Genomic DNA, 21,782 nt, shown 5'->3' with positions numbered 1-21,782 from the left:
GACTCATGTAGGGAGTCTGAGGCCAACCAGGGAACTGAACACCAGTCTCCCAAGTCCCTGGCTAGTGCACAAACCACTGGGCCACCCCTCCCCTCTGATGCCAGCCTGTAGGGGTGTTAGAAGGAATCTTAGAGGCAGATTACCCCAGAACAGTCACTGTCCCTTCTTCTGAAGCCACATTCAGAGGCAGGATATTGGACCCAAGGCTCTGATCCAGGGCAGCTGTTCCAAAGTAGATAGCTCATGGGACTAGAATGCCTGCGCCTTTCATCTCCAGAACCCTACCAAGAGCCGTAGTGACTGAACACCATCACCCCTTGAGGACCTGTGTGAAAGGAGGTTGCCACTCAGATGGGCTGAGATAGAGAGAGAGAACAAACAGTGAAAAACAGCAAAAAGAGAGATTTTATACAGATCAGATCAAATGGATGGATAGATGAAAGAAGACAGACAAATACATTAAAGATAAATAGATAGATAGATAATGTGTAGGAATAGATAGATAGATGATGTGTAAGGGGATGGATAGGTGTAGTGGGAATCTTACACTGTCACTACCCCCGCTAGCCCTAGTCTGTGAAAATGATTAGGGGGCTGGGGCACATGATTTATGAGGGGAGGCTGAGGGAACTGGTCTTATTTAGTCTGCAGAAGAGAAGAGTGAGGGGGAATTTGATATCTGCTTTCAACTACCTGAAAGGGGGTTCGGCTGTTCTCAGTGGTGGCAGATGACAGAACAAGGAACAATGGTCTCAAGTTGCAGTGGGGGAGGTCTAGGTTGGATATTAGGAAACACTATTTCAACAGGAGAGTGGTGAAGCACTGGAATGGTTTACCTAGGGAGGTGGTGGAATCTCCTTCCTTAAAGGTTTTTAAGGCCCAGCTTGACAAAGCCCTGGCTGGGATGATTTAGTTGGGGTTGGTCCTGCTTTGAGCAGGGGGTGGGACTAGATGACCTCCTGAGGTCTCTTCCAACCCCGATCTTCTATGATTCTATGAACAGAAAATGCCCCTGCACAGCGGTCAGCACTTCTTCCCTGGGCTAGTATCTCAGCCAGGAAGCAAGGCCACACAGCCACTGCCTGCCTCTGTTAATCTTCCTTTGATTTTAGCATTGCAGGTGCTCTCTGGGGCAGCAGTGGCTGATACAGGTAGGTGGACTGCAGTCGCTCCTCATTTCCACACATGCAGCAGGAGGGCATTAGCTGTGAGGTGTGTTTGTCCTTGTTAGCGGGGGGAGGGTGCTGGGGGCCAGTCATTATTCCTAAGTCCAGGAAGGTGCATGGTTTGGGGCAAATGCTTCCCAGCCATGCTGGGGATCCCCATCAGGGAGCAAACTGGATGGGAGGCAGCAAGTGAAAATGACCAGTGTGGGGTCAACCTCCAAGTGGAACTGAATGCCCTCCAGGGGAGTGATCTCCGTGCCCCCAGCAGCTCCTCGGACTCCACCCTGGGCAGGACTCTTCCTGCTGCGAAGCCTGTCCCCTGGATCTCCAAGCTCCATCACATCCTATCCAAGCCTCCATCTCTGCTCATCTTAGCTATTGTGGCTCCTTCCTCTATGCCCCTCCGCCCCAAACTCCAGGGAAGGCAGGATGCTGTTGCCACCTACTGCCATGTATAAAGAGGGGTGACCACATCACCCCACCCCTCAGCAGCCCCCTCCCAGCTCCCTGTTCCCTTCAGGCACAAGCTGCACCCCCATCCCACAGAAACTGCCTCTCTACCTACTCCCTTCCCAGCTCCCAAGGCTCATCTAGCTCTAGTCTCTGCTCTGCTCCCTTCCCACGGCATTGTGGGTATGTGCAGCTCCCACTGTCTTCAGCCACATCCTTCTCTCTCTTCCTCCATGGCTGTTATGGAAGTAACAAACAGAGGCCTCAGTGAGAACTGGGGGCACGTTGTGCTGGGCACGGCATGAGCACTAAGAGACAGTCCCTGCCCCAGAGGCACAGTGCTGGGCTTCTGGTACCACAGGCAGATGGGTGCCACGCTGGAGCTGTGGTGATGTGTAGGATAGGTGCACACATTGCTTATGGAGGGAGGCAGACAGGATAAATACACAGATAGGGAGATAGATAGGGAGATCATGCAGAGTTCTTGTAGCCGTGTTGGTACCAGGATACTAGAGAGACAAGGTGGGTGAAGTGATGTTTTTTTATTGGACCAACTTCTGGTGGAGAAAGAGAGACACTTTTGAGCTACACAGAGCCATTCGTTGGGTCTGGAAAAAGTAATCAGAGTGTCACAGCTAAATGCAAGGTGGGACAAAAACCAAAACCACCCTATGACTGGTGGACGAACACTTTTCACAAAGCCATCACTCCTTATCTGACCTGTCAGTCCTCATCCTCAAAGGAAACCTGCACAGTGCCTTCAAAAGGCAGCCTGCAACTTTAACTTTGCTAGACACTAAAAATCATGGACTCAACAGATACTGGTTTTATGACTCATTACAACAATGTGTAACCCACCAAACCTCCTTTGTGCTATAACTCACAGATATTAATTGGCCACTAATGTGTGCTTACTCCTTATGCTAAACAATGCTGTCCCAACTTGCATTTAGCTGTGACACTCTGATTACCTGGTCCAAACCTGAAGAAGGGCTCTTGTGTATCTCCAAAGCTTGTCTCTCACCAGCAGAAGTTGGTCCAATAAAAGATATTACCTCCCCCACCTTGTCTCTCTCATATCCTGGTTCCAGCATGGCTAAAATTACACTGTAGACAGACAGCTAGTTCTCCATATGACACTGTTCAGTATCCCCACTGTCTGCTCCCCGTGTCTCCTCAGATACACTCATGTACCCATATGGACCCAAGTTCCGAGACAGAAGAACCCCCAAGGCAGACGATGGGGCGTCTCCTGAAATCCCCATCTCAGTGCGCTTCTCCTTCTACAGCAGGAGTTACCGCTCTCTTTACGTAAGTTGCTCATTGTCTCTGAGTGGGAGTGTTCTCCTCAGCAGCCCAAACCCTAGGATGTTCTCCTCTGCTGGCAGGCTCTTTGGTGGCCTCTGAGAAATGAGTGGATGGGGTCTCACTCCAGTTCTTAGTGGGCAGGCATCGGTATCCCCCAGTCAGCATAGAATGGCCTCCTGGCTTAACCACTGCAGAGTTCACATGGGTGGAATGAGCCAGAGAGGCTGAATTACCTACCCTCCAGGGGTGGGGTCCTTAGAGAGGGCAGCCACCAATTGCCTTTCCGTAGCCAGTAAAAAAACTCGTGCAAACAGGCTCCAACATCCACTGAGTGTGCGGTGACAGGGGCCAGGTAAGAATATAAAAGCTAAGCTGCTACACAGATGAGCGACGTATGGGGATGGATACCTAGACAGACAAGGTGGGGGAGGCACTATCTCCTATTGGACCAACTTCTGCTGGTGAGAGAGAGGAAGCTTTCGAGCTACACAGAGCTTTTCAGGTCATAATATATTATTAATATACATGTAAAAGATATTACCTCACCCACCTTGTCTCTCTAATATTCTGGGACCGACACAGCTCCAACAACACTGCATACAACATAGACAGACAGACAGACCGACCGACCAATCACTCAGTGAGAATGGGACTGGATAGAAAGATTATGTGTGGTGATAAAAGATAGACCCTCAGCTCCTTTCTCACCCCCAGGTGAACAATAATGGTGTGGTGTCGTTTGGCGCCCCCGTTAACCAGTTCACACCTGATTCCTTCCCACTGACCGATGGCCGGGCCTTTGTAGCGCCGTTCTGGGCGGATGTGGATAACCGCATCACAGGCGAGGTGTGTTACCGGCAGAGCCGAGACCCGCAGCTCTTGCAGAGAGTCACGGCTGACATCAACACCTACTTCCCCCACGAAGAGTTCACCGCAGCCTGGCTCTTTGTGGCCACTTGGGACCGCGTGACCTTCTATGGCTCCAAATCCTCCAAGGTAAAGTACCAGAGGGTCTTGGATATAGTGGAGGGGAGAAGACCTGGGAGTCAGGCCTCCTAGGTTCTACCCCAATCTCTGGGAGGGCAGTGGGGTATAGTAGTTAGAGCTGGAGGGGGCTGGGAGTCAGGACTCCTGGCTTCTTTTCCCCAATCTGGGAAAAGTGAGTCTAGTGGTTAAAACAGCAGGGACATGGACTCAGGACTCTTGGGTTCTAATGCCAGCTTTGGGTGGGATTGGGATATAATGGTTAGAGCAGAGGGGCTGGGAGTCAAAACTCCTAGATTCTATCCCCACCACTGGGAGTGTGTGTGGTCCAGTGGCTGAGCTCAGGAGGAGCTGCAGGAGTGGGCTTGTGTTTATCTTGAATCCCTATTGTGCAATGTCTAGCTGTGAATGGTGTGAGCCTTTGGCAGGGTCTGCATGGCTCAGTGGCTCCACTGAATGGGTGGGAGACAGAAAGATCCTGGGTTGTTCTTCTAGCTGGCTCCTTACACCCTCCCCTGTACAACCTCAGCCAGGGTATCTGATCTCTCCAGGAAAACTGGCTGGAAACAGGGATCTCGCTAAAGCCAGCTGCTGGGTCAGAGCTGGAATTCTCACAGCAACTGAAAGGGGGGGAGTGAGGGGGAGGCTTTGGGGCCAGATCCTCAACTGGGGTGAACTGGCATTGCTGCTTGGAAATCCATGCTGATTTACACCAGTTGAGCGTCTAGCTCTCTATGACCTCCTACATTAATGTGCATTAAATAAATACCTGTTTATAATAAACTGTCTTGATAAATCTTCATTAAATACTGTACATTGTTAGGAACATTAGCGTTCAAAGACAATGAAACCAGGTTGCAGAGCTCCTCAGGCCAGAGAACTAAAGGGGTGCAGGAGCACAGGGCTCAGTTCTACTATTACTCACCCTGGTGTAGATCAGGAGTAACTCCATCGGAGTCAGTGGGGCTGATTCCCCTCTTGCTCACCCTGGGGTAGATCAGGAGTAACCCCACTGAATATAATTGAGATACTCTTGATTTATATAAGCTGAGATCAGAATCTGGTTCATAACCTCCAAAGTACTCAACAGTTGTTTCATTGAATAACCCTTTATTCCTATCTGGTGGCACGTTTGGTGGCTTGTCTGGAGTGAGTGTGGTGGTTCTCAGCATATCTCCTAGGGGAGAGGCATCAACATGACAACCCCCCCTTCCCTGCCACTAACATTAATTTAGCCTGTTCATTGTCCACCTCAGCAAAGAGACCAAGCATTGATTAGGTCTTGGCACCTGAACTGCCTTCCCACACAGGCTGGGGTAGGGGGTGAACATGGGACTACACCTGGTGTGTGGAGAGAAGTGCTTGGTCTTAGGTGCTGGTTTGTGAATCTTCACCGATTGTCTTCCTCACGGTGGCTGCACTGTTGTAGGTGAACACCTTCCAGGTGGTTCTAACCACTGACGGCGACCTGTCCTTCATCATGCTGCACTACACAGACATCCAGTGGACTACAGGGGCGGCGAGTGGTGGGGACCCCCATACTGGATTGGGAGGCACCCCAGCCCAGGTAGGTCCTGCCTCATTACTCCAGGCTGGAAAACTGGGAGACTGAGAAGGTATGTTCAGCACTTTCAATGGACATGGGGCCTAGAACGGCCACCTCTCTGTATTATGGGAGGCAGCGTTTGTCTCTCTATCCATCCCTCCATCGCCATACACAAAATGTGTGTAGCTACCTACTGGACTCATAAGCCCCTATCACCTTAGTACTAGTGATTAGGAAAGGAGACTAAGATACAGGGCCTGAGTTCTAGTTGCAACAAAGCATGTGAGTCAGGACTCCTGAGTTCTTGGAGTCTATTCACAGCATGGGAGGGAGTGGGGTCTAGTGGGTCAGAGCAGGGGAGCTGGGAGTCAGGACTTATGGGTTCAATCCCAGCTCTGGTAGAAGAGTGGGGGTCAGTGGTTGAAGTGGGAGGACTGGGAGTCCCTTCATTTGTATTCCTAGCTTGTGGAGGGAAGTGTAGTTTAGTGGTCACAGAAGTGACAAGTCATTATCCCTGGGTTCTTTCCCAGTTGGTGTGACCCATTGCGGTGCTCCTGTTCCTGCCCAGTAGGGGGCAGTGGTACAAAAAACTGATTCTCTCGATGAGCCTGGTGCCTGCAGATGCCCCATTGCCAGGACCCATGTGTATCCTGGATCCGCAGCACTGGAGTCGTGTCTCTCTCCAGCACAAACAGCTGCCTCTTCCTTTGATCCTGCTCCTGTTCATTCCCCTCTCAGGCTGGATTTAACAGTGGTGGGTCCAAAAATTACTTCAACATCCCTGGCTCACAGACCCCAAGCATCCTGAAGATCAGCTCAATGAGCAACATCAAGAGCCCTGGGCGATGGGCCTTCCAGGTGGACAATTTTGCTGTGCCCAACGGCTGTGTCTACAACGGTGCGTGGCAGAGGCCGCAGCGGTGCCATCCACTTGGGGGTGGCAACATCTCTCTCACACCAGTATATTACAGCCTGCACCTTGCACTTGCTTTGGCTAAGCCCCCTGTCTCTTCTCATCTCTCATCCACACACCCCGCTTTGACACCATCAAGGATTTCCATGAAGCGTGGAAGCCTGGCTGCTCTGGGCCTTTGTCTCTGTCTAAGCCTCTCTCACCCAGGCACCCTAGCACCTTCCGACCCATTCCCTTATCCATCCCAGCCCTCTCCCGGCGCCTTCCTCCCCTCCCATTGCTCGGCCCATCTCTCTGTTCCCTTCCAGCCCATCCTTCTTTCTAGCCCCAACCTTCTCTAGAACCATCCCCCGCTTCCAGGCCCTCTGTAGCCAACAACCCCCCAATACCCCGTCCTTCCCTTTAACCATATCTCCCCTGATCCCAGGTGTGTGTCTCCCTCCACCTGGGCCCAGGCAGCTGCTGCCTTCCTTGGCTGCCCGTCCTGCCTAGAAGGGCACAGACTCAAACCTCCTGGTCTCTCTCTGCAGCCAACTTCCTGCCCCCTGGCACTTTCTTCTGGAGCGACCAGAAGTGCGAGCGCCGGTGCCAGTGTATGTATGGGGAGGACGGGGTGACGTGCCATGCAAGGGGTTGCTCCCCAGATGAGGCCTGCCACCCAGCCTCCTGGTACCACGTGTGTCAGCCCATCAGCCGAGCAGCCTGCCGGGCCTGGGCGGGGCGGCACTACAGCACCTTCGATGGGCGACTCTACCACTTCCAGGGGGCCTGCACCCACACGCTGTCCCAGCTGTGCGCCCCCCCGCATCCCTCTGGCCTGGCACCATTCCGGGTGGAGGCAGAGAGCGAGGACCCAGGAGCCGCACAGGGGGCACCCTGCACCCGCCTTGTCCGGGTGACAGTCTACGGACAGGACATCGCCATGGCCAGGGGGGCCACTGGACACGTCACGGTGAGTTGGGGGCTCCGGGACATGAGCCCAGCTCCAGCGTAACTGCTCTGCCTTCATATTCCCACAGCCCCCTAGAAACACAAGCCCCTCCCGTACTGCCCCCCCGTGCCCTCCTGCCTGAGCCCCTCCCATACCGCCCCCCAGTGCCCTCCTCCCCAGTCCCTCCCATACCACTCCCCAGTGCCCTCCTGCCCCAGCCCCTTCTGTACCTCCCCCAGCGTCCTCCTCCTGTACCGCCTCCTGGTGCCCTCCCGCCCCAGCCCCAACCGTATTGCCCCCCATGCCCTCCCGCCCCAGCCCCTCCTGTACCGCCCCCCGGTGCTCTCCCGCCCCAGCCCTTCCCGCACTGGCCCCCAGTAGCCTTCTGCCCCAGCTCTGTCCCCAATCAGGATTTATCTCCTCCCTCTCTCCCCCAGCGGATGGGAGGGCGGGAGACCCCTGCACGTGCTCTCCCCGGCGCCCGGCTGCCCCCTCTGCCCCAGCCCCGCGCTGGGGCTGTTGGGCTCTCCCAGCTGCGCATGCGCAGAGGAGATGATGGGGGAAAAAGGCGGGAAAGACCTAAGCGGTGTTATCGCGCCCCTCAGCCCCCCTCCTCTCCCCCCTTCCCCCATCACCTATGGCCCCCTCGCTTGCCCCTCAGCCCCCGTTGCTTCTTAGCTCCTCCTTTGTCTGGCCGCAGCCCCTTCCCCTGAGCCCCCTTCCTCACCTGCCCTCAGCCCCCCCACCTGCCCCTCGCCCCTCAGCTCCCACCTGCCCCCTCCCCTCAGCCCCCCTCCTCACCTGCCCCTCAGCCCCCCACCTGCCCCTCAGCCCCCCTTCCTCACCTGCCCTCAGCCCCCCCACCTACCCCTTGCCCCTCAGCCCCCTTCCTCACCTGCCCCTCACCCCTCAGCCCCCCTCCTCACCTACCCCTCAGCCCCCCACCTGCCCCTCAGCCCCCCTTCCTCACCTGCCCTCAGTCCCCCACATACCCCTCGCCCCTCAGCCCCCTTCCTCACCTGCCCCTCGCCCCTCAGCCCCCCTCCTCACCTGCCCCTCAGCCCCCCACCTGCCCCTCACCCCTCAGCCCTCCTTCTCACCTGCCCTCAGCCCCTCACCTACCCCTTGCCCCCTTCCTCACCTGCCCCTCGCCCCTCAGCCCCCCTCCTCACCTACCCCTCAGCCCCCCACCTGCCCCTCACCCCTCAGCCCTCCTTCTCACCTGCCCTCAGCCCCTCACCTGCCCCTTGCCCCCTTCCTCACCTGCCCTATGCCCCTCAGCCCTCTTCCCCACACCTGGCCCTCAGCCCCTTCCCCTCACCTGCCCCACGGGCAGAGTGGCAGTAACATTTGCTCTCTGGTTGGGGCTGTGGGCAGATGCTTCCCCATCCCCACCTACCGGCACTGGTTACTGTTTCAGTTACTCCAACAAAAGGGCTCCCCTAGGGCGTGTTGCCATCAGCGCTCTGCTCCTGAAAACGAGGGTGCGATGGCAGTCATTGTGTAAGTGCCAGTTCATCCCAGGCTGCTCCAGTTTGGCTGAAGCTCCAGACTGGGGAAGCTGGGCCAGAATTCCTGCCCTGGGGGTCTCTGGCAGCTGCTTTCCCTGGCCTCCCGCTGGGTGGGGAAGGGCTGGTGTCACTGGCCATACTCAGGACACCTAGGTACTCCACTGGGAAGACACTGGCATAGGGGTCACAATCCACAGGAGCTCTGCTATGCCCCAGCTTTTAAACAGTCCCTTGAAGGAACCCCTTCAGTGTGCCAGCCGCAGAAGGGTTCCCACACTTCTTTAAGGGGAGGCCATGACTGAGCCTCAGGGCTCCAGCCCTCCTGCTTCATTCCAGGAGCTCTGGCCAGTGAGTCCAACTGAGGCAGACTCCTGGTCAGAAACGTTTACCCTTTTCAGGGACAAATGCACCTGAATGAGTGTTTGCCAGGCAGCCCTTTTACATCAGAGCAGGGTTTATTAATCAGCTGGAGCCCAGCACTGAGGTCCTCAGCTTAGTGCAGAGAAGCAAAAGTAGAGGCAGAGTTCAGACTGGCTAGCATCAGGGCTGCTGCAGAATCCATTTTGGCTTGGGCTCCCTCTTTGTCAGTCCCAGCCTCAGGTGAGAGCTTCTGTGTCTCTCCAAAGGCCAGCTCTTAAGACAGCTACCTGACACCCTTTGGTCCATTGATCTCCTCCTGGAGGACTCCTGCTACGTTCACATGTCTGATCTGCCAGAGTTTCCCATTATTAGGTGTCCATTGTTAGGTCCTTGGGTTCACCAATGTCTTTTTGGAGCCTCTATTAATATGGGTTGGTTTCAGCCAGTTAACGGCTCATTCATTCCACCACAGTCAGTTAAGTGACATAGATTTCAGAGTAGCAGCTGTGTTAGTCTGTATCTGCAAAAAGAAAAGGAGGACTTGCAGCACCTTAGAGACTAACCAATTTATTAGAGCATACGCTTTCGTGAGCTACAGCTCACTTCATCGGATGCATTCAGTGGAAAATACAGTGGGGAGGTTTATATACATAGAGAACATGAAACAATGGGTGTTACCATACACACTGTAACGAGAGTGATCACTTAAGGTGAGCAGGAGAGTGGGGGGGGGAAGGGGGGAACCTTTTGTAGTGATAATCAAGGTGGGCCATTTCCAGCAGTTGACAAGAACATCTGAGGAACAGTGGAGGGTGGGGGAGGGGGGGAATAAACATGGGAAAATAGTTTTACTTTGTGTAATGACCCATCCACTCCCAGTCTTTATTCAAGCCTAAGTTAATTGTATCCAGTTTGCAAATTAATTCCAATTCAGCAGTCTCTTGTTGGAGTCTGTTTCTGAAGTTTTTTTGTTGAAGAATTGCCACTTTTAGGTCTGTAATCGAGTGACCAAAGAGATTGACGTGTTCTCCAACTGGTTTTTGAATGTTATAATTCTTGACATCTGATTTGTGTCCATTTATTCTTTTACATAGAGACTGTCCAGTTTGGCCAATATACGTGGCAGAGGGGCATTGCTGGCACATGATGGCATATATCACATTGGTAGATGTGCAGGTGAACGAGCCTCTGATAGTGTGGCTGATGTGATTAGGCCCTATGATGGTGTCCCCTGAATAGATATGTGGGCACAGTTGGCAATGGGCTTTGTTGCAAGGATAGGTTCCTGGGTTAGTGGTTCTGTTGTGTGGTGTGTGGTTGCTGGTGAGTATTTGCTTCAGGTTGGGGGGGTGTCTGTAGGCAAGGACTGGCCTGTCTCCCAAGATCTGTGAGAGTGATGGGTCGTCCTTCAGGATCGGTTGTAGATCCTTGATGATGCGTTGGAGAGGTTCTGGTTGGGGGCTGAAGGCGACGGCTCGTGGCGTTCTGTTGTTTTCTGTGTTGGGCCTGTCCTGGAGTAGGCAGGTAAAAGTGCAGTCTGTTTGGCAAAGAGAGTATTTTCTCCCGAGTGTTTCTTAGCTTTTGAGTTAAACAGGGGTTAACAAAACAAGCAAACAAAACAAAGAGTTTTAAACAGTCTCAATGAAATTTTCTCCCCCTCTCAATCAGTGTGGTTTACTAGCATGGGGTCTCTAATGTCATAACCCTATTAGGTTTCTGGTTGACCATAGGGTCTTTCAGGAAAAAAACAGGTAGGTACAATCTGGATTTCTAATGTAAATTAAAAAAAAATAAAATCCAGTCCTAAAACCAACCCTTTCAGGTCTTTAGATGTCATATATTCATAGGTTTTCTGGCTAGAAGGGTGGTCCCTTATGATCATTAAGCCTGGCCTCAGAATTTCACCCATTGATTGCTTCATCAGTCCTATAACTTCTGTTTAAGGTGAGCATATATGTTAAAAGAGACATGCAGTTTTAATGTAAAGACTCTTAGCGATGGAGAATTGCTAGGTCTGTTGTTCCAATAGTTAATTCCCCTCACTGTTAAAAAAATACATATCATTTTTGGTCTGAATTTCCTTCTCTTCAGCTTCCAGCCATTGATTCTTATTCTGCCTTTTTGTCTGCTGGATTAAAGAGCCTCTTCTCTCAGAAATCTGCTCCCTACGTAGATTCTTATAGATTATAAGGAGGGGGCACGATCTTCAGCTGTTGTAAATCAGTGCAGCTCAGATGAAGGCAATAGACCTGTGCCGATTTACGAGGAACTGGCCCAATGCCTCTAGAGTACTTTACAATGAAGATTGCTAAAGAAGCGCTCAGTGTTTTATTCTTATCAATCCCCTGCTAGGTGAATGGGATAAAGTCTCTCCTTCCGGTCGCTCTTCTCAATGGAAAGATCCAAGTGCACCAGAATGGCTTTTCTGTGAAAGTTGCCACTGATTTTGGGGTGGAGATTTCCTATGATGGGATTCAACATGTGGAGGTCACCGTGCCCTCGACTTACCATGGCTTCACCTGCGGCCTGTGCGGGACACTGACTGGTGACCCCTCCGATGACTTCCAGACTCCAAATGGCACCTTAGTCACGTCAGCTGCTGTCTTTGCCACAAGCTGGCAGGTGAAGGGTGACAGGCGCCAGTGTGCGGAGGACCAGGAGCTGCCTCCTTGTCCCCCTGCTGAACAGGCTCATTATTCTGGCCATGACTACTGCGGCATTATGCAAATGTCTCCAGGCCCCTTCACAGCCTGCGCTCAGGCCCTATCCCAGGCAGGCTTGGTGGAAAACTGTATGTATGACCTCTGCACGTCCAGGGGGAATCGGACTGTGCTGTGTGGGGTTCTGGGTGCTTACACAGAGAGCTGCCAGGCAGCCAACATCACTGTTGGGCAGTGGAGAGCAGACCGATTTTGTGGTGAGTAAAATCTCTACAAATCTTTAGCTAACCATCTTGGGTGTAAAGGATCTTAAGCACTTATATGGCCTCCATTACTGTAATAGCTGATTGCTTCACAATCTTCAAAGCCTTTTTTTCTCACAGCACTTCTGTGAGGCAGGGCATTGCGACTCCATAGAGAGGGACCTGAGCCAGGCAGAGACTCAGGCTATGTCTATGTTGCACTGCAGAGTGGACTCCTGGGGTGTGAATGGTAGAGTACACCAAATTGTTGCACTCCAGTTGCCCCATGTGGATGCTGCTGGGGTGGACTAAAAGGTTCATGTTAACACAGTCTTTCATATAGGACTGTGCTAGCATGAGCTAGTTACCTTTTAGTTCATGCCAGCAGCATCCACATGGGGTAGTTAGAGCACAGCACACTAGTGTGCGCTGCAGTTCACACCCCCATAGGCCAAAGTCCGCCCCAGGTCACACTGGAAATACCCTTTGGGCCTAATTCTGATCTCATTTGCGCACTGGCTCCAGTGGAGTTCCTTCTGACGTCAGCAGCTGTGAGATTTGAATCAGACCCTTTGTTTACTTCTCGGATTCCACTTACTTGGGGTGGAAGGGCAGGTAAGAAATAAAATGATTGGTGTCATTATTGCTAACAATTTCATCTATACTGGAGGAGAAGGATGGACCCCTTGGGCAAGGTACTGAACTGGGGTCTGGGTTCAATTCCTGCTCTGCCACATACTTCCTGCGTGACCTTTGGCAAGCCTGTGGGCCTCAGTTCTCCATCTGTAAAATGATGATGGTAGTAATCCTTTTCTCTATCTGTTGCCTATCTAGATTGTAAACTCTGATGCAGGGACTGTTTCTTACTATTGTTACTATCTGTACAGTGCCTAGCACAACAAGGCCCTGATCTTGGTTCAGGTGTCTAGATGCTACTTTAATACAAATAGTAAATAATAATAACAGGATTTTCTCAGAATATATGTTATCCCCAGTAGAGTACAGTATATGCCCAGCTGGTACTTCAAGTGTAATTTTTGCTGTCTAATGATCTGGGTTATTTCCTGAAACTATATAATTAATTTTCATTATTTGTACTCCATCTGTTATCACCTAGAATCATTTAAATCTCATATTAAACATACATAGGTTTCACTCAAACTTTAGGATAAAGTTAAATTTGTAACTGCCTTATAAAAAGTTAATACATGATTGATGGTTATTATAAGCATGTTACAGACATGAGCAGTATGAGTTGTTCTATCCAGGAGGTCAGACTAAATGATCTAATGGTTCCTTCTGGTCTTAAAGCTATGACACAGATAGATGGTTATATGTAGTCTGTTAACCAATGGAACTCTTTGACAGTCATTTGATCATTTATTAAAACATCTATTAATCATTTATTAACTATTTATAAATGGAACCTTAATATAAAGTGTGACTTATTATTATTTGATTCTAAACAGATAAGTACATATGTGGCTATGTACTTTAATTATGATCTGCAAGATTCTGCCAGTTAAGAATATGATGCTTTAATATAGCTTCTTTCCTCAACCAGATCTTCAGCTGCTGTACATGGGTATTTTTCCAGCCCCCTACATTTCATACAAAACTTACCTTGGAGGTTTCTTGTCCGATTCCACCCCATGCTGAGAATTACTGGATCTGCTGGAGGTTATAATACCTTGCCCAGAGAAGGGTTGGAGATGCTTTAGAACAGGGGATGAGACAGCAGAATACTTTGTGGGGAGAATGGTTGACCCCAGAGGGGAATGCTGCAGTCTTGGAGAGTGGGACATGATTTTTTTTGTCAGAAAGGGAGGCTGAAGCAGCGGGTATAGCTAGGAATGGAAGAGAATCAGGGATCTGCAGAGAGCAGGCATGTAACCCTGGGACAGCAGAGATGACATTGTGCTATGTAGCCATCTGTCACTGGATCAGGCATAGACAGAAGTGACCAAAGGACATGGGCTCAGACCCCATGGGTGTGTAACCCTATGCTGGGTGGACAATACCTGCCTCTCACAGATACCTGAGGGGTCAGTCTTTTTCCTACACTTGGGCAACATAGCTGGTCATGCCAATAACGCCTCATTGAATTGAATGGTATGGAACGGTGATGTTTCAGGTGGGGGACAGGAACAGCCTGGGAGATAGCACGACCCTTCCCTAGGATGAGGAGATAGAAAAAGGTCTGATGCAAAGAAAAGTGTTGAATGGTTTGGAGAACAGGACATGGTGGTAAAGGGTAAATTCCTGAGGTGACTTGAGGACAAAGAGGGATATTATATCCTCAATTCAGAAATGGGAATCCAGGGAATATGGCTGAGGAGGGCAGTGATGTGTGAAATCCAGATATTGTATTGCTCCTGCAAGGCACACAAGAGACACTATAGTCTGTGGCATTGAGTACAGAGGCAAGTTTATTTAGGCAGTTGAATAAACTGAAAACCAGTAGTTCTCCTACCTGGCTAACTCCCAGACTAACTAATGCAAACGGTGGCACTTCCTATCAATAAATAGGGTCTCCCTCTGTCCTGGTCTAGACACCCACAGCCTAGACTGCTGTCTGTGTTACAGCTAATAGGCCCAAACCTTCGACTGACTCCAGTGGGAGTTGCAGGTGCCCAAACATTGGTTCATTTATATGATTCAGGATGCGTTCATAATTTTCTCCTTCCTGCCTTCCTTTGATTCTAGGGATCACTTGTCCAGAGAACAGCCATTACGAACCCTGTGCCAGTGCCTGTCCTGCCAGCTGCATGGATTCCACTGCCCCCCTGTACTGCACCCAGCCTTGCAGAGAGGGCTGTGTTTGCAACAAAGGCTACATTCTCAGCGGAGCAGTATGTGTATCCCTGAGACAGTGCGGCTGCACACTGAAGGGTCAATATCACCAGCTGGGAGAGGAGGTGATCCTGACAGACACCTGCAGCAGGAAATGCAGCTGCCGGCAGCCTGCCCAGCCCATGCAGTGCCAGGATCATGCCTGTGGGGCTCTGGAGACATGCCGCGTTGTGGATGGCAGCCAAGGCTGTTACCCTGTGAAATATGGCACCTGCTGGGTGTTTGGCCACCCCCACTACACCACTTTTGACGGAGTCATGTTTGATTACCAAGGAGCCTGCAAATACACCCTGAGCAAATACTGTGGACCCCCTGGGAAACTCCCCGACTTCACCATCAAAGTAGAGAATGTGCACAGGGGCTCCATTGCAGTGTCCTGGACGCACCTGGTAGAGCTAGATGTCTATGGTGAGCATATTGCTATAGCAGCAGGACAGTATGGCCAGGTGCAGGTGAGATAATTTCCATGACTTCTCTTACATTTTGCTTTTTTTCCCAATAAGTAGCTGGGCAAGAGCCACAAGGCCACTCTAAATCAGAGTGGATGCAGCTGTCTTGAAGGGATGCTACACCAGTCAAGTACAAGTTGGAATGTGGTATTCTCTGGCGTCTCCCCCTTCTCCAGCCATGGTCATGGCCCTCCCTGCCCCTGGGGTGGGGGAAGATAGTGTAAAGACTTCTATATGCCTTCTATGGAATCGTCATCACAGGGGGAACCCTGATTTTTCCATGCCAGACAAGCATCCCATTCTTAAAGATTTCTGCATGTCTTGTTTGCCCCCTAGGTGAATGGATCCCTGGTCAATCTTCCCCTGGTCCTTGCATCGGGTAAACTCTACGCCTATTTTAGTGGCTCATCTGCTGTGGTTCAGACGGATTTTGGCCTTTCTGTATCCTATGACTGGTCCTACTCTGTGCTAGTTTCTGTTTCTGAAGCCTATTCTGGGTTCCTCTGCGGACTCGGTGGAGACTTCAATGGGAACCGGAGCGATGATTTTCGAACCCCAAGCGGTTCTGTGGTCCATGACGCTGTCACCTTTGGCAATAGCTGGAAGGATGCCAACTCCTCCTTTCACTGCACAGCCACTGGGCTCCCAGCCCCATGTAACGAAGTAGAGCTAGTCCAGTACAGAACTCAGCACCGCTGCGGGGTTATCACAGACACTGCTGGGCCTTTTAGAGCGTGTAACAAGCCTGCTGAGGCTCAGGTTCACTTAGAGAGTTGCGTGAGGGATGTGTGCGCGACTCGGGGCAGCCACGAGATCCTGTGTCAAGTGCTCCGCAGTTATGCCCAGCAGTGCCAAAGTCGCGGCATTGCCATTGAGCCGTGGAGACAGCGGGCTGCGTGTGGTAAGCTGATGATTCCAAACACACGCTCTTTAGTAAGACTTCCTCTCTTATTGAACAGCTCAGACATTAGACTGACCCACACTGGTCAGGGCAGGCTCTCCTGGTCTGACAGTCTGATGTCCTCCCTTTTAAAGATCAATATAAAAATCTCTAGATGATGAAGACAAACAGATAATTTATTTGTTCTCTCCCGGTTTTCTGTATTCAGAACAAATTAGCTTTTCTGATAGTGTGGATTTGTATTCTTCCTGCTTTCAAATGTCAGGTCTCCCAAAGTGCCTTGCCAAGGTATGAGCCAGCCCTACAATGCTGATAAAGAAAACACAGGAGTCATTAATTTTCAACAGAGCTCTTAGGTCAGATTCAGTTTGAAATGAATAAAATACTAATAAGCAGGAGAAGAGTGTTTATCTCAGATGCAAAACTGCTATTTCTAATGGGGAGAATTTTGACAAGTGCCTGTATGATTTAGGAGCACAAATCCCACTTGGGATTCCTGCTCCAAGTTGCTCAGGTACATTTCAAAATTCCAACCAATATGAAAATATTTTTTTCACACAACTATTTATCCTATTCTCTCATTTTCATGTCTTATTATCCCCAGTTTCATTCCTTCCCTTGGGTTTACTGCCTGGAAGGATTCCCTGGAGCATTCCTTCTGTATTTAACACTGCTCTTCATGTCCCTTTCAGAGTTAATCTGCCCCCCCAACAGCCACTATGAGCTCTGTGGACCTTCCTGCCCGGCCTCTTGTGCCCATCCAGCTGTGCCCTCCCGCTGCCGGACTGCGTGTGAAGAAGGGTGCCAGTGTGACCCTGGCTTTGTGCGGAGTGGCACTGACTGTGTGCCTCCAGAGCAGTGCGGCTGCACCCACAATGGCAGATACCACCTGGCAGGGGAAAGCTTCTGGGAAGGAGAAAATTGCGGGAGATTGTGCAGATGTGACGGCTCCTCCCACGCTGTCCAGTGCTCCCGCTCTGCCTGTGCCCCTGGGGAATTCTGTGGCACTCGAAAGGGAGCTTATGGGTGCCATGAGCGAACCAACGGCATCTGCTGGGCTTCTGGTCTGCCCCATTACACTACGTTTGATGGGAAGCAATACAATTCCCAGGGCACCTGCAAATATGTGTTTGCTGAACTGTGTGGGACATCAAAGTCCTTATCCTTCTTCAGAGTGGAAGTGAAGAACGGAAACCTGCCCCATGTTCCTGTGGCTGTGACCTCGGAGGTGTTTGTCCTTGTGAACAAGACTGAGATCCATCTGCAGAGAGGGCAGCACGGGACGGTCAAGGTAATTCACTGGGAAAGTATTAACTCAAAGAACTTAAATTGGAAAAAAAATCATTTCCCAGATTTTTTTCCCACCTTCCCCCAATAAACCAGTCACTGCAACACTGCAATTTTTGCTCTACACTAGTCCAGTTTAAAGGCAGTTTATAACTAAAACCCCCAAGTAAGAGGACAGTATGGGTATTACATCGAGCTGCAAACCAGATGATAGGTTTCTCCCTAAATTCCTCACCCATGTTCACATTTGCACACCACAGACTTTATGTGCGCACTGCTCATAGAATCATAGGACTGGAAGGGACCTTGAGAGGTCACCTTGTCCAGTCCCCTGCACTCATGGCAAGACTAAGTATTATTTAGACCATCTCTGACAGGTGTTTGTCTAACCTGCTCTTAAAAATCTCCAAGGATGGAGATTCCACAACCTCCCTAGGCAATTTATTCCAGTGCTTAACCACCCTGACAGTTAGGAAGTTTTTCATAATGTTCAACCAAACCCCACCCCGCTTGCTGTATTTTAAGCCTATTGCTTCTTGTCCTATCCTCAGTGGCTAAGGAGAACAATTTTTCTCCTACCTCCTTGTAACAACCTTTTATGTACTTGAAAACTGTTATCATGTCCCCTCTCACTCTTCTCTTCTTCAGACTAAACAAACCCAAATTTTCAATCTTCCCTCATTGGTCATGTTTTCTAGATCTTTAATAATTTTCGTTGCTCTTCTCTGGACTTCAGTTTGTTCACATCTTTCCTGAAATGTGGCGCCCAGAAGTGGACACAATACTTCACTTAAGGCCTAATCAGTGTGGAGTAGAGCGCAAGAATTACCTTTCATGGCTTGTTTACAACACTCCTCCTAATTCATCCCAGAATGATGTTCACTTTTTTTGCAACAGTGTTACACTGTTGACTCATATTTAGCTTGTGACCCACCATGATTAGAGCCCTACCAACTTCTCAGTCCATTTTGGCCAATTTCACGGTCATTGGATTTTAAAAATCATAAAGTTCATGATTTCAGCTATTTAAATCTGAGATTTCATGGTGCTGTAATTGTAGGGGTCCTGACCGAAAAAGGAGTTGTGGGGTGGGGGCCGCAAGGTGTTTGCAAGGGGTGTGGCGGTACTGCTACCCTTCCTTCTGTGCTGCTGCTGACGACCAGCAGCTGCTGGCCGGGAGCCCGGCTCTGAAGGCAGAGCCACCGCCAGCAGCAGCGGAGAAGTAGGGATGCCATGGTGCGGTATTGCCACGCTTACTCCTGCGCTGCTGATGGCGGGGCCCTGCCTCCAGAGCTGGGCGCCTGGTCAACAGCTGCCCCTCTCTGGCCGCCCAGCTCTGAAGGCAGCGCAGAAGTAAGTGTGGCAATACCGCAATCCCCCTAAAATAACCTTGCGACCCCCCCCCCCCACACCAACTCCCTTTTGGGTCAGGCCCCCCAGTTAGAGAAATGTGAAATCTGTATACTATGGGGTAAAAGCAAACAGAAGACCAGATTTCATGGGGGGAGACATTTGCACTGTTGTTAGGTCAACAGCAGTCTGAAGAAAACATAACTGGTTTGTGGTTATTACATGTTTTGATTGATCACGATCACCTACCCATGTGTCTTGCTTTGATTTCCATGTGTTTTGAGATTGCTCTTCTGGGGTGCATCAGAGCATAATGCTCTTACCATTTTTGTTGCTCTCCTGTGGACTCTCTCCAATTTGTTCACATCTTTTAAAAATCTTTACCTCACATCTCACAGCTTTAGCTTATTAGACACAACAAATCCTGCATCTTGGCAGGAGTTAGACTAGATGACCCTTGCGGTCCCTTCTAACACTATGGTTCCACCCCAGCAAAGGGGGGATTTAATAGCAGCCTTCAACTACCTGAAGGGGGGTTCCAAAGAGGATGGAGCTCAGCTGTTCTCAGTGGTGGAAGATGACAGAACAAGAAGCAATGGTCTCAAGTTGCAGTGGGGGAGGTCTAGGTTAGATATCAGGAAACACGATTTCACTAGGAGGGTGGTGAAGCCCTGGAATGGGTTACCTAGGGAAGTGGTGGAATCTCCATCCTTAGAGCTTTTTAAAGCCTAGCTTGACAAGGCCCTGGCTGAGATGATATTGCATCTTGATCAGCTCTGTAAGTAGGGAGAAGATCTCTGAGTTTTTTTTAAGCCAGCAGACAAAAGAATGACAGGATTCAGAGGCTGAAAGTTGAAGTTAGTATAATTCATATTGCAGATGAGAGAGAACATTTTGGAAAGGAAGCATTGTCACAGTGAGAGCAATTAACTATGGGAACAGCTTCCCAAGAGAAGTGGTTGATTTATTCTCACTTGGAGTATTCCTATGGAGATTCGTATCTTTCGAAACGACATACTATAGTTCAGCCACAAGATATTGGGCTCTCTGGTATCATTTATGTAGTGGAGAAGAATAATTCCCTCCACTGCAGGAATTACTGAGTGAAGGTTTCTGGCCTGGGTCATGCAAGGGACTCAAAGTAAATGACCAGAATGGTCCCTATCTATGACTGCATAAATTCCTGCATTGATCTCTTTGGTGCTATTTTCCCTCACTCAGATTGATGGGGTGACTCTGACTCTCCCGGTGCATCTCAAGAGAAGAGGAATCGTCGTTTATCAGGATGGGTTTCATACAATTGTGCAAGCCGACTCTGGTCTGAGTGTGAGCTACGACCTGGCCCACAGCCTCTTTGTCAGCCTCCCCCCTGAGTACCGAGGCCAGACCTGCGGGCTGTGCGTGAACCTCAATGGAGCGGCTGAGGATGATTTTGTGATGCAGAACGTCTCCCATGGGAAGGACACCTTCCACTTGGCTTTGGCTGGGAAGTCTGAGGATGTCCCTGGCTGTGACGATGGCTGCCCTGATTCCTGCCCTTTGTGTGAAGATGAGGAAAGTCTGGTGCAGTCCAAGTCCCGGTGCTGGGTGATCCAGGACCCTGATGGGCCGTTCTCCGCTTGCCACTCCCAGATTGACCCAGGCCACTATCTGTCTGATTGCATCTTTGACCTGTGTGTGTCAGGAGGGGAGAGCAGTGCCCTGTGCGAGTCCATTCAGACATACGCAGCCGCCTGTCAGAGAGCGAATGTCACCATCTCACCTTGGAGGAATGAGTCTTTCTGTGGTAAGGCAGCATTGTGTAACTGTGCTGTTGGACTGTGTGCTGCTGGTGGTCTGGCTTTCCTTACGTGATGCTCTATATCACATTACATGAATATTTGCAGCAGGAACTCAAATTCCATTGTTATCCAGTTCCCAGTTCTCATCTGCCAAAGGGATTGTAAACATGTCAAAGACAAGGTCTGAGTTATATTCTACAGAAGGAGAAGATCAGCCAGGTCTAGGGTGTCACTCTCTTTCCAGGGTGAATTCAGAGCCATCAAAGTAAAGGACCCATAGTCTTCTGTGTTAGGTTTTCTTGTCCTTCATTATTATTTTGAAGAGGAATTTGAGACACATCAAGCCCAAAGCCCTCACTAGTAACAGTGGAAGTGTAAGATACAGTCATGCCAAAGTTTCATACCTGTCCAAATCTCTGAACAACTTTCCTCTTCCAATTTTCACAGACCCTCGCTGCCCAGCAAACAGTCACTACAAGCTTTGTGAGCGCCCCTGTCGGGACCTGTGTGCAGGCTCCTTTCTTGAAAATCGCTGCAGCTCCCTGTGTTCTGAAGGGTGTTTCTGTAATGACGGGTACCTGTGGAGTGGGGATCAGTGTGTCCTGCCAGGGCATTGTGGTTGTGAGCACGACGGACACTACTATGGGGTGAGTTTCCACTTTTCTCTCAGACCTGACAACTCAGGACAGTGAAAAGACAGTATGAGAGAGAATCTGATTTGCTTAGTCAAGGACTGAAGAATCTGATTGTTTTTTTTCTAGTGTAGGTTCCCTGGAAAAGAACTGGAACCATCTATCTATCTATCATCTATCTATCTATCTTTGTTTTCTCTTCCTTTCAAGGAGATCAGAATATTAATCATAGCTATGTACTGCTGGAAGGGTCCATTAGATGTCATCAGGGCCATCCCCCTTCACTGAGGAAGGACCAAGTAGACCTTAGACAAGTCCAGCCCCTGGGCTGAGGCAGGACCAAGTAAGCCTAGACCAGCTCTGACAGGTGTTTGTCCAACTTATTCTTAAAAACCTCCAATGATGGGGATTCCACAGCCTCCCTTGGAACCTGTTCCTCTGCTTAACTACCTTTATAG

The 21,782-nt window shown here is 50.3% G+C and overlaps 2 protein-coding genes across 2 annotated transcripts; both read left to right on the top strand.

The window, feature by feature from the left end:
* The first annotated feature begins 2,804 nt into the window (after window positions 1-2,804).
* LOC141977517 (alpha-tectorin-like) lies at window positions 2,805-7,361 on the top strand. Its single transcript, XM_074939036.1, has 5 exons — window positions 2,805-2,927; window positions 3,639-3,920; window positions 5,338-5,475; window positions 6,193-6,352; window positions 6,898-7,361. Exons 1-5 carry the CDS (start codon window positions 2,805-2,807, stop codon window positions 7,359-7,361), a joined length of 1,167 nt encoding a protein of 388 aa, XP_074795137.1.
* A 1,742-nt stretch (window positions 7,362-9,103) lies between these two features.
* Window positions 9,104-21,397, top strand: LOC141977516 (IgGFc-binding protein-like). The gene is made up of 7 exons (XM_074939035.1): window positions 9,104-9,157; window positions 11,522-12,086; window positions 14,778-15,376; window positions 15,710-16,274; window positions 16,967-17,565; window positions 20,133-20,697; window positions 21,363-21,397. Exons 1-7 carry the CDS (start codon window positions 9,104-9,106, stop codon window positions 21,395-21,397), a joined length of 2,982 nt encoding a protein of 993 aa, XP_074795136.1.
* Window positions 21,398-21,782: the final 385 nt, after the last annotated feature.

This window comes from Natator depressus, chromosome 24 (assembly GCF_965152275.1).
Source record: "Natator depressus isolate rNatDep1 chromosome 24, rNatDep2.hap1, whole genome shotgun sequence".
NCBI lineage: Eukaryota > Metazoa > Chordata > Testudines > Cheloniidae > Natator > Natator depressus.
Note: the sequence above shows the minus strand (reverse complement) of the source record. Positions and strands in the feature narration are given on the sequence as shown.